The sequence below is a fragment of the Neltuma alba genome, unplaced genomic scaffold, assembly GCF_004799145.2.
Source record: "Neltuma alba isolate B1F8T4 unplaced genomic scaffold, ASM479914v2 tig00010233_pilon, whole genome shotgun sequence".
NCBI classification, from domain to species: Eukaryota; Viridiplantae; Streptophyta; class Magnoliopsida; order Fabales; family Fabaceae; genus Neltuma; species Neltuma alba.
This window is the reverse complement of record NW_021635165.1, coordinates 178937-189737: the sequence shown is the minus strand read 5'-3', so window position 1 is coordinate 189737 and position 10801 is coordinate 178937. Positions and strand designations below refer to the sequence as shown.

Here is a 10801-nt window from a genome sequence, read left to right as displayed (position 1 = left end):
TTTATCTACTTATGATCAAGGCAACAGTAGATGTACCAAAATTGATTTTTGATGCTATTTGGGATGCCTGCAGAGCCCACAATACAAATCTCGTCATGCCTCACCTCATCTCGGATCTGCTATCTAAAGCAGGGGTAGAGTGGAAAGACAAAGACCGAAAGTTCAAACCTGTGTCACCATTCAACTACTCTAATCTGGTGCCTGAACGAGAACAACAACGGATCACTGAAGCCCTGTTTGCTGAATAATTCCCTGACGAATATAGGAGGCAACAGGAAGCTCAAGCCAGTGCCAGTGTTGACCCTACCACTAGAAGCTTGGATCTCCTTCATGAGAAATTGGACAGAGAGATATGTCACAAGAGACGTAGACAAAGGCGCATGGAGGAGCTATTAGTCCAGATTGCAAGGAACTTGGCCATTGACGCGCCGGATGTGGAGGATACAAGCACTGAGGCAGAGTCACCGGAAGAGGAGCATGAAGCTGGAACTTCTGGGGCTGGTATTGGCTCAGGCGATGATATGGCTGTCGATCCATATGCAGAGGGTGATGAGGATCAGGGGGATGAGCATTCTGAGGAGGAGGAGGACTAGCTGGGGCCATTTCTGCTGCTTTGTTGCTTGTTTTGTTGCTTTTGTCATTTTTTTGTTTATGAATTTTATTGCATTTTGATCTATTTTGTGTGTTATTGCTTCTATGATTCTGGCAAGGCTACTGATGGCCTGTTGAACTGATTCTGACTGTTGACCAATATCTATCATTGCTGATTTTCACAGCATTAACTATTGCGAAATGATTGAACATGTGAATGGTTAACAGATCTTTTGATTGATTAATTTGTGGATGTCTTTAGTAATTGATGATTTCATAATGCTTATCTGATGATGATACTATTGATAGTTGTGCATACTGATATACTTGTACAGGAAGAAAAGCGAAATTTTGACCTTTTATGCAGCGAATTTATTGTTTTTTTTTTCAATTCTGCCTGCATGCCCTGATCTTTACTTCCCCTTGTTGACAGTGAGGACACAGTCAATTTTAAGTTTGGGGGTGAGGATTGAAATTTTTGGATAATAGGAATTTTGTGTGGATATCAGGACAAAAGTTTTGTGGATAACAGGATTAAATTTGAAAATTTTGTGGATAACAGGGTTATATTTGAAAATTTTTGAAAGGTCATTTTGTTGAGAAAATTTGAAACAGCTGAAACAGTAGAAATTTTGTCAGCTTAAATTTTTGCTCGGTTGATTTTATGAAATATAAGCTGAAGTGGCAAGTGGTAGTTGAGGATGTATGAATGGTCCAATGATTGAACAAAATGCTTGGTTACTATGTTTAGGAAGTTTTGAATTGCTCTTCGATACTTGATTTGTGAGGTTAAAACCTATGTTTCTTTAATTTTGGAGAAGCTAATGCACAAAAAGGGTCAAGACATTTCAAGGGGTTATGTTGAGGTTGAGTGGATATTCATTTCAAGGGGTTATGTTGAGGTTGAGTGGATAATTTAGCCTATATACTTTTGTTTCAACTAAATTGTTTCATAACCTTCTTCTGATTTCTCAAAGTTTATAGTTTGTTCTATATGAATTTGAAAAAGGATTAGGGCAGTTCTTAAATGCGTTTGAGCCTTTCAAGCTGACTTTATAGGTTTTATCCTTTGAACCCATGCTTTGAGCTTTAAAAAAAATATATATATGTTCAAGTTTTGTTTCAAACCCTAACCTCTTCCTAACCCAAAACCAATTGAGAAAAACCATGAAATCCCTAGCTTTGAGATAAATGGAAGTTGAAAGGATAAGGGGTTTGATGAAATGTGGAGATTTGAAAGGTTGAAAAGGTAGTCAGTTATTCTGACAAGTTAAAGTGTCAGGTGCTAAGTTGTTTTTACTTTGAAAAAAAAAACAAAAAAAAACAAAAAAAAAGTGTATACTTATCTATATACAAATAATTGTGGTACAAGTTTGGGAGAATGAAAGTGGTTGAAGTAAGTTCTGATTGTTGAATATCTATTTATCTCAAAGTATTTGTATGATCTACTTTCCCCTTTCTTTCCTAAGCCATGACCTCTTGGCCACATTATAAGCCGAAAAGTCCCTTTGATTTCAAATGTATATGGGGTGAGTTGTAAACAGAGAGAGAGAAGAAGTTAGGCTTATGAAAAGATACGGTTGAAGGTTAGTATGTTGGCTAAAGTCTCTCATTCCACTGAAACCGTATCTTAAGAGATGCTCATTGACTCTATACACACACTCACACTCCAAAATCATTGAAAGTTTGTTTTAAGTTCATAAAACTTGTTTCTTTAGGTGATTCAGTAATTTCCTATCCTGTATAGTGTCTTGAGCATTTAATGAGGATACAACTGTTCCTACAATCTTCAATGTGCAATTTTGTCACTTAGTCGCTGGTTTGTTGTTTTACTCGAGGACGAGCAAAAGTGTAAGTTTGGGGGTGTGATAACCTCTCAAAATTCCTACTGAATTAAGCTGATTTAACATTCTTTTATTGGGTTTATAAGTCAATTTTGCAGGAAACAAAGCCTGAGGAGAGTAAAGAATGGAGAAAGAGCTGAAAAGAAGCCATCCGCCGCGGCCTATGGAAGAAAACGCCGCGGCGGATCACACAGAAAGGGAGGACTGCGCCTCTGTGAAATCCGCCGCGGTGCCCAAGCTACCTCAGTAGCAACCTGTTCAGTGAAATCCGCCGCGGCGCCTGGCCCTTCGCTGTTGTGCGTTTTACTTCCTAACTTAAAAAATTAGGGCATATAGAGGTGGACACAGGGGTTTTCAGAGAGAGTTCGACTTTTGGAGCAATTTTGGAGGCTGGCTCTGCTAGGGTTTGGAGTTTTGGAGGCTTGGAACCTTTGGGCTTGAAGCTAGAAGAGATTCAAAGCTTGTATCTTGAATTTTTGGGTTTCCTTCTTCTTCCCTTCTTGTTTCTGCTATGACTACTAGATACTCCTATAGTTGTAGTTCTTTACTTGCCATGTATAGCTAAATCCGTTTTTCTAGGGTTATTTTGATCTATTGTATGGATTGAGACTTGGGTTTTACTATCTCTTTAGTGTTAATGATAATATTCAGTTGTTTTTACTTTGAGCTTAATGCTTCCTTTTGTCTGGCCATCATTTGGATTGATTGATTGATTAGTTTAATTTGAGAAAGTTAAACTAATTCGTGAACTTAGGTAAAAACATGCTAGTCCAGAAATTTATTTGAGTGAATAGATGGTTTGTCGATTGATCAGAGATGTATTTGTTGACCTAGCATAGACCAAATGGGTTTTGGTTTTTAAAGAGCAACCTTTTCAAACAAGTGCAAGAGATTGCTGTGTTTTAATGGTGTTTGCAACATTTGGTTTTGACTTGAGAAAGCTTAATCAATTCTATAATCCCAAGCTAACTGAATTTATTGTAAAACACTATTTGAGAAGTAATTAATCCAGTTTCATGAAGTACTTTAGTGAAGAATAACCCTAGTCTATTAATTGTGTCAAGGTCGATTTGATTTTATACTGCTTTAAACCATTGTTTTCTTAACTTTCATTTCACAAACTCTTTTACAACAATTATTTCACTTAACCTAATCAAATACACAATTATGATTTTTCAACTCATCTAGCCTTAGTCTCTAAGGGAACGATACTTTTTATATTACTTGTGACCCGTCCACTTGCGGTCAAGTTATTTGGTGAACAATGGACCCTAAACATCAATATGTAAAAGCTCAAAAACTTGCTTAGTTTTTATATAACTAGTAGTACAAGGGAATTTTGTTTGCTTTGATTAAGCACAAACATCGTAAACTTTATTCATCAAAGAACTTTCCTTCATTACAAAATTCAGATGCTTCGTAACAAAAAAAAAGGGCACGTCCCAATCTTTGGTGCCAAAGACAAACATCAGAACGATCAGCAATTCTATAACCATTTTGGATAATATTAGCAACATAACTAGATCTAGCAATTTTCAAGTAGTATAAACCACTAATCTCTTTACCAATCATCCTCATCTTCCCATCCTAAAGGCCCTGCATTACACAGAGGTTAGGGAAAAAGGAAACAATGCACTTATACTCCCTTGTAAATTTAGAAATCGATATGAGATTGAATTTAAGTAGTAGAGCATGCAAGACATCTGTGATGACTATATCATTAGATATTCTAGCTGTTCCTATACGAGTTATAGGTACACAATTTCTATCAGGTATTTTAATAGATTGAATAAGACCATCATAAACCCTATAGTTCTCAAGTAAGTCTAGGCTTCCTACCATATGTATTGTGGCTCCAGAATCAAGAATCCAATTAACATAAGATACTTTATAAGTATTAGGAATTGCCAAACCTGTATCAGTCAGGGTATGAACCGTGGTCTCTGATTCCTTTTGAAGAAGCTCCAAGATTTTTTGGTATTGCTCTTTGGTAAATCTTGGTGCTACCGTGGTTGCTTTATTGGCATGTGCTTCTGGATCATAAGGTAAATCAGTCACAGCTTGTCCTGGTTCTTTGTTATGTTTGATTCTGTTTCCTTTGAAGTTAGGAGGGTACCCAACTATCTAGTAACAATTCTCCCTCAGGTGTCCTTTCCTTTTGCAGTGAGTACATTCAAGATGCTCTCCCCTCATCCGCGGCCTCTTCCACGACCACGTCCCCTGGCAGTCATTGTGATTCCTTCTCCTGAGGATGGCTTGTCATTATTGGTAATTGATCTCTGAGTCTTATCCTGAATGATCATAGTGTAAGCTTCATTCACTCCTGTAGAGGGTTCATCAGGAGGATCTAGCTTCTTGCGTGATGATATGAGTCATTGAGGCCCATCAAGAACTGAAGAAGCTTCTGTTCTTGGATGATCTGAGTATAAGTCCCTTGGGTCTCGCATGTACAAGAAGGGAGAGTAACTAACGCCAATTGTTCTTCCCAAAGCTCCTTCAACTTTGAGAAATATGCGGCAATTGAGAGGGATCCCTGCCTCAGGGAGGTGATTTCACAATGAAGGGCAAAGATTCAAGCTCCGTTCTTTTTATCAAACCTCTCCTTGAGATCCAGCCATACGTGGTGTCCGTTTTGGAAGAAAATAACTCCATTTACGAGTTCTTTTGAAAGTGAATTGAGGATTCAAGACAAGACCACGACATTGCATCGCTCCCATTGATCGTGCAATGTCTGGTCATGCATTTCCTTCTTGTAGGCTCTAGAGATAAATACCAATTTATTCTTCCTTAAAAGAGCGATCTTCATCACTCGACTCCAAACTGTGTAGTTTTCTGTACCGATAAGAACATGAGAGATAATGGAGGTGCCTTGCGTGTCTGATGGATAAAGGTATAAGGGATGAGTGAAAGGAAGGTTTTCGGCCACAGGTTTCTCATCCGCCATGAAAGGCTATCTCTATTGAAGTGGGAAAAGACTAAATTCTAGGTTTAGGGAAAGAACTGGGCTTACTATCCAAAAAGAGGGAAAACCCTCGGCTCTGGTACCATGTTGAATAATAGGCCTAATATCAATCAACTACACAGAAGGAAACTAAATGGAGAATTCACGTATTATTGGACTGAAAAACACTATACATCTCATGGACCCCCTGTTTATGATTCAAGGATTGATCCCTATTTATACAATAATTAGAAGGAAGTAAAACCAAGAAGGTTAAAGAAGGCAGGTGTCGTATTGAGTAATACGACACACTAATAATTACAAAGGCTTCTATTTTAACGGTATGAAGCTATTTCCTAAAGCATATATGAGAATCACTTTATTCATTTCTCTCTAGTAGCCTTACATCACTTATTTATTGTAAGTGGAGAAAAGAATTTGGTCTTTTACTTTGTTCGATGACAGAAGCATCAAATATTCTTTTACTCTCAAGAAGTATCCAAAACAAGGCTATATATACTTGTATATGCTTCATTGTGGGAGGTACATTATCACATATCATCCAACAATTATCCATATTACTCTCCTCATACAAACCCATCAATTACATTTGCTTTGAATTAATCAATGGAAGCCATTGTTGACAGAGTCAGTGGGCTATTGGGCTTTTTGGCCTCTAAAGAGCTTGATCTCATTAGTGAGTTCCGAGATGATTTGGAGAGCATGAAGAGCATGGTCATTGCAATCAAAGCCGTACTCCTTGATGCCAAGAGAAAGACCATGAAGAGTCATCTAATCAACTATTGGCTATAGAAGCTAAAAGATGTGCTGTTTGATACGGAAGACTTGTTAGATGCCATTGATGAGCCTGCCAGGGAAGCAATGACCAAAGACAAAATGGTGGAGGAGGTACGCTTATTCTTCTCCAAAAACAATCAAACTATTTGTACTGCTAAAATGGGTTGTCAAATTAGGGCCCTTAGGAAGAAACTTGATGGCATTTTCAGTGAGAAGAACAATTTGCATTTGAGTGAGATATCTTTTAGTGCTTCCATTGAGTCTTATGACTAGAGGCAAACCCACTCATTTATGAGGAAGGAAGATGTTGTAGGGAGAGACAATGAAAGGATGCAAATTGTTGACATCCTTTTAAACCCTCTTGATGTGAAAAGTAACGTTTTAGTAGTAGCCATAGTTGGGATTGGTGGATTGGAGAAGACCATACTTGCTCAACAAGTCTATAATGATGAGGCTGTCAAAAACCATTTTGAGCTAAAGAAGTGGGTCTGTGTTTCTGATGAATCGAGTGACTTTAACATTAAGAGAATAGCTAAAAACATCATTGATAATAACAAAACAAATTGTCGAAGGATAAGGTCACACAATATTTAATAAAGGAGATTGAGGGGAAACTTTTTTTGCTTGTTTTAGACGATGTTTAGAATGAGCATTGTGAAAAATGGTTGAATTGGAAAGCTTGTTGAGGGAAGGAAAAAAAGGGAAGCATGATCATTGTGACTACTCGTAGTGAGAAAGTGGCACAAATAATGGGCATGCTTGCACCTCTTAACTTAAATGATTTGGATTTTGAAAACTCTTGGGAGCTGTTTTATAGAGTGGCTTTTCAGGATGGAAAAGAACTTGATAATCAAGAGTTGGTAGGGATTGGAAAGGATATTGTGAAAAAATGTCCTGGAGTTCTACTCGCAATAAGAACCATTGGTAGCCTATTGTTCACAAAAAAAGTTGGGAGTGAGTGAGTGGTCATATTTTAGGGACATTAAACTTGCAAATATCATTCTGAGGATAATAAGATATTTTCTATCCTTAAACTTAGCTATGATCATCTTCCCTCCCATTTGAAAAATTGTTTTGCATTTTGCTCTTTGTTTCCAAAAGATTACGAGATTGAAAGAGAAATACTAATTCGGCTGTGGATAACTGAGGGGTTCGTTCAACCCTTGGATAAAAATAGGTGCTTGGAAGATGTTGGCGATGAGTATTTCAAGCAGTTGTTGTCGAGGTGCTTGTTTCAAGATGTGGTGCAAGATTCTCTTGGCAACATATGGTCGGGTAAGATGCATGACCTCATACATGATCTAGCACAATCAATCACTAAAAATGAGTGTTACATTGTCATAGGTGAAAGAATAGAATAAGAGAAGTTTGGTGATGGGATTTGTCATATGTCAATTCATTTTGATGGTGCCTGGGATATTCCACTTGGCAATGCCAATACCAAAAAAATGAGAATGATTTTCACCCTATAAGGACATTTGGAATTTATCTTGAGTCAATCTTCATCAAGAGGTTTTAATCTAATTAGCGGGTCTATAATATCACTTCTAAAGCACTTACGTGTATTGGTTCTTGTAGAGCAAGGGTTGGAAATTCTAGAGATTATTGGAGACTTGAAGCATTTAAGATATCTTGATTTAACTAGGAATATCGAACTTGAGAAGCTCCCATGAGGAATCACTAAGTTGCATAACTTGTTGACCTTAATACTTAATGGTTGTGTATCTTTAACAGAACTTCCTAGTGACTTGAAGAGATTGGCAAGACTCAGACATCTTGAATTGGATGGTTGTTGGCACTTGCTACATATGCCATGTGGTTTGGGGTGTTTGGCTAATCTCCAAACACTGGCAACATTTATTGTGGATGAAGTGAGTAGTGGTGGTGCAAGGATAATTGAGCTATGCGATTTGATTTGTTTGAGGGGAAATTTGGAGATTACAAATTTGAGATGCCAATGGAGAAAGGTAAAGGAGGTTGAGTCATCAAAGTTTCTGCTTCACATGTCATACCTTAGAGGACTGGCCTTAGGCTGGGGGCATCTTCACATTCACCTCTAGGAGAAGATAAGCATGATGATGATGATGAGATAATTTTAAAAGCTTTAGAGCCACCTCACACAATCAGAGAACTGATTATTTGTGGATTTAGTGGAAAATGGTTGTTAGAGTGGATAGGGAGTCTCACATCATTGCAATCTCTACAAATCCTCAATTGTAGTTCTTTGGCATCACTTCCAGAGTCCATTGGAAGACTCACATCATTGCAACCTCTTGACCTCTATCTTTACACTTCTTTGGCATCACTTCCAGAGTCTATCAGACATCACACATCTATAATTGCACTTCTTTATTATCACTTCCAGAGTCCAACAGAAATCTCACATCATTACAAATGCTATGCCTCTCCAATTGCTCTGCTTTGACATCAGTTCCTGAGTCCATTGGAAGTCTCACATCATTGCAAATGTTAGACCTTAACAATTGCTATGCTTTAACATTGTTGCCTGAGTCCATTGGAAGTATCACATCATTACAAGAGTTACACCTTTCACACTTCTTAGCTTTGGCTTCACTTCTAAAGTCCATTGGAGGTCTCTCATCATTGCAAACATTACACCTATCAGTACGCATCTTTAATCATTCTACTTTGGCATGACTTCTGGAGTCCATTGGAAGTCTATCATCATTGCGAATGCTAACCCTCAACAGCTACTCTGCAAGTATATATTTTGACATCACTTCCATAGTCTATTGGAAGTCTCACATTATTGCAAAAGCTGCTCCCTAATAATTGCTCTGCTTTGGCATCACTTCCAAAGTCCATAGGGAATCTCACATCATTGCAGACACTACATTTCTTCAACTGCTCTGCTTTGACATCACTTCCAAAGTCCATTGGATGTCTTACATCATTGGAAATACTACATTTCATTGATTGCTCTGCTTTGGCATCACTTCCAGAGTCCATTGGAAGTCTCACATCATTGCAAGAGCTAAGTCTCTACAAATGTTCTGCTTTGGCATCACTTCCAGAGACAATAAAGAGTCTCACATCATTGCAACATCTTCGCGTGTGTGATTGCCCTGCTTTAATGAAAGATACGGGTGGCAATTAGAAGGATTGTTTTGGCCAAAACTTGTTCACATACTAGACGTTCTTATTTTGTGAATAATTATTCGCTTTCCTTATCATCCATTTCAACAAAAACAGGGTATTTACGTCAACTCCATTTTTCTCTTTATGGACAGCTTCATCCAACTTTTATTTTCCCCCTCTCCTCACTCTTTCTAAACTATCAGTGCACTTGATTCATGGCACTTGACTATAAACTTTATGTGATTGATTTTTTCAGTACACAAATTCCAAGCATCAGTAGGAAAAATTAATGAAAGCTCATTCAAATTTATCAATTTCTATCCTCTAATTACAGTTGTGAGTTGACTGCTAAAACACTTCAACTCTTTCATTTTTCTTGCTTGGCATTTGCCTAATTTCCTTGTCTGGCCGTCCTCGCATGTGTTTGTACGTGCTGTTATTATGTTACTTGTTCAAGAAAAGATGTTTCTGCTATGCTTCTTGTAACATCTTAAATATTACTTTTTCAAAAAAATTTATTATTATTTCAAAAAAATTTTAAAAAATAATTATATAATGTAAAATAATATTTTATTAAAAAAACACACCCCAGCTTTTTCACCAAATTCGGTGAAAAAGCAAGATGTTATTTAAGAAGAAGAAGAATTCTGGAGAGGACATTTATTGAAGATAGAAATTGAAGGGTGTAGTTATTAAATGGAAGAAGAAAACAGGAAACACACGGTTGAAAAGAAAAAGATAAATAAGAGGAAGGGGTGCTAGGCAGAGAAGAGAAATGAAGAGAAGACAAAGAGAGAGCGAGAGACAGAAGAAAATCGTGAGAGTGAGTGAAAAGTTTTACAAGGTACATGAGGTCTGAAGGATAAGACAAGATTTAGAAGATCATTTAGATACATAAAAATACTTCTTTTTATTAGATTTTTTTATGAATATTTTCTATATATATTTAGAACTTTATATCAGTAGTATCATTTTAATATTTAGAGAAAATTTTGTGATTTGGGTATGGACTAAGTATTGGGTTTTGACAATAGATGACCATAGAAATTTAGAGGTAAATGAGGAGTTAATTTTAATCAGTTTAGATTTGTCTATTTGTTACTTTTGGTATTTAAAATTAAATTTATTTTGTTAAAAAATATATCATTTTATATATATATATCATATTCATACCAATTAAAATTAAGTTAAATAATTTATTTGGGTTGTTTGATATATTATTGAAATTTTGTTCGGTTTATATTTATTCATTGATTGTTTTGAAAATTTTAAACTAAGAATTTAGTTAAAAAAATATATTACTCAAGATATATAGAATGCTTTTACGGATTAAATTTAAGTTAAATAACTTATTTGGATTATTTAATATATTATTGAGATTTTAATTGGTTTAAAATGTGAAATAGGCTAAGGATATGTTATTAGAAAAATTTTAAAACTGAAAACTTAAGTTATAAATTGAGAATTTTACAGTGTTAGATAAAAACAATTTATATATATATATAATTTGAATGAGTTATTTGGGTAG

The 10801-nt window shown here is 36.3% G+C and overlaps 1 protein-coding gene across 1 annotated transcript; it reads left to right on the top strand.

Moving 5' to 3' along the window:
• Positions 1 to 6003: 6003 nt before the first annotated feature.
• On the top strand, positions 6004 to 8234 carry LOC114755181 (putative disease resistance protein RGA4). Its single transcript, XM_028944055.1, has 5 exons — positions 6004 to 6111; positions 6190 to 6285; positions 6448 to 6682; positions 7276 to 7449; positions 7909 to 8234. Exons 1-5 carry the CDS (start codon positions 6004 to 6006, stop codon positions 8232 to 8234), a joined length of 939 nt encoding a protein of 312 aa, XP_028799888.1.
• The last annotated feature ends 2567 nt before the right edge of the window (positions 8235 to 10801 follow it).

Excerpts from the sequence above, each read along its gene's own strand:
- LOC114755181 (XM_028944055.1), top strand. The coding sequence starts at position 6,004 with ATGGAAGCCATTGTTGACAGAGTCAGTGGGCTATTGGGCTTTTTGGCC. Across the intron at positions 6,112-6,189 it reads TGGAGAGCATGAAGAGCATG|AAGCTAAAAGATGTGCTGTT; the intron begins GTCATTGCAATC and ends TATTGGCTATAG. Across the intron at positions 7,450-7,908 it reads TCTTGGCAACATATGGTCGG|AACTTCCTAGTGACTTGAAG; the intron begins GTAAGATGCATG and ends TATCTTTAACAG.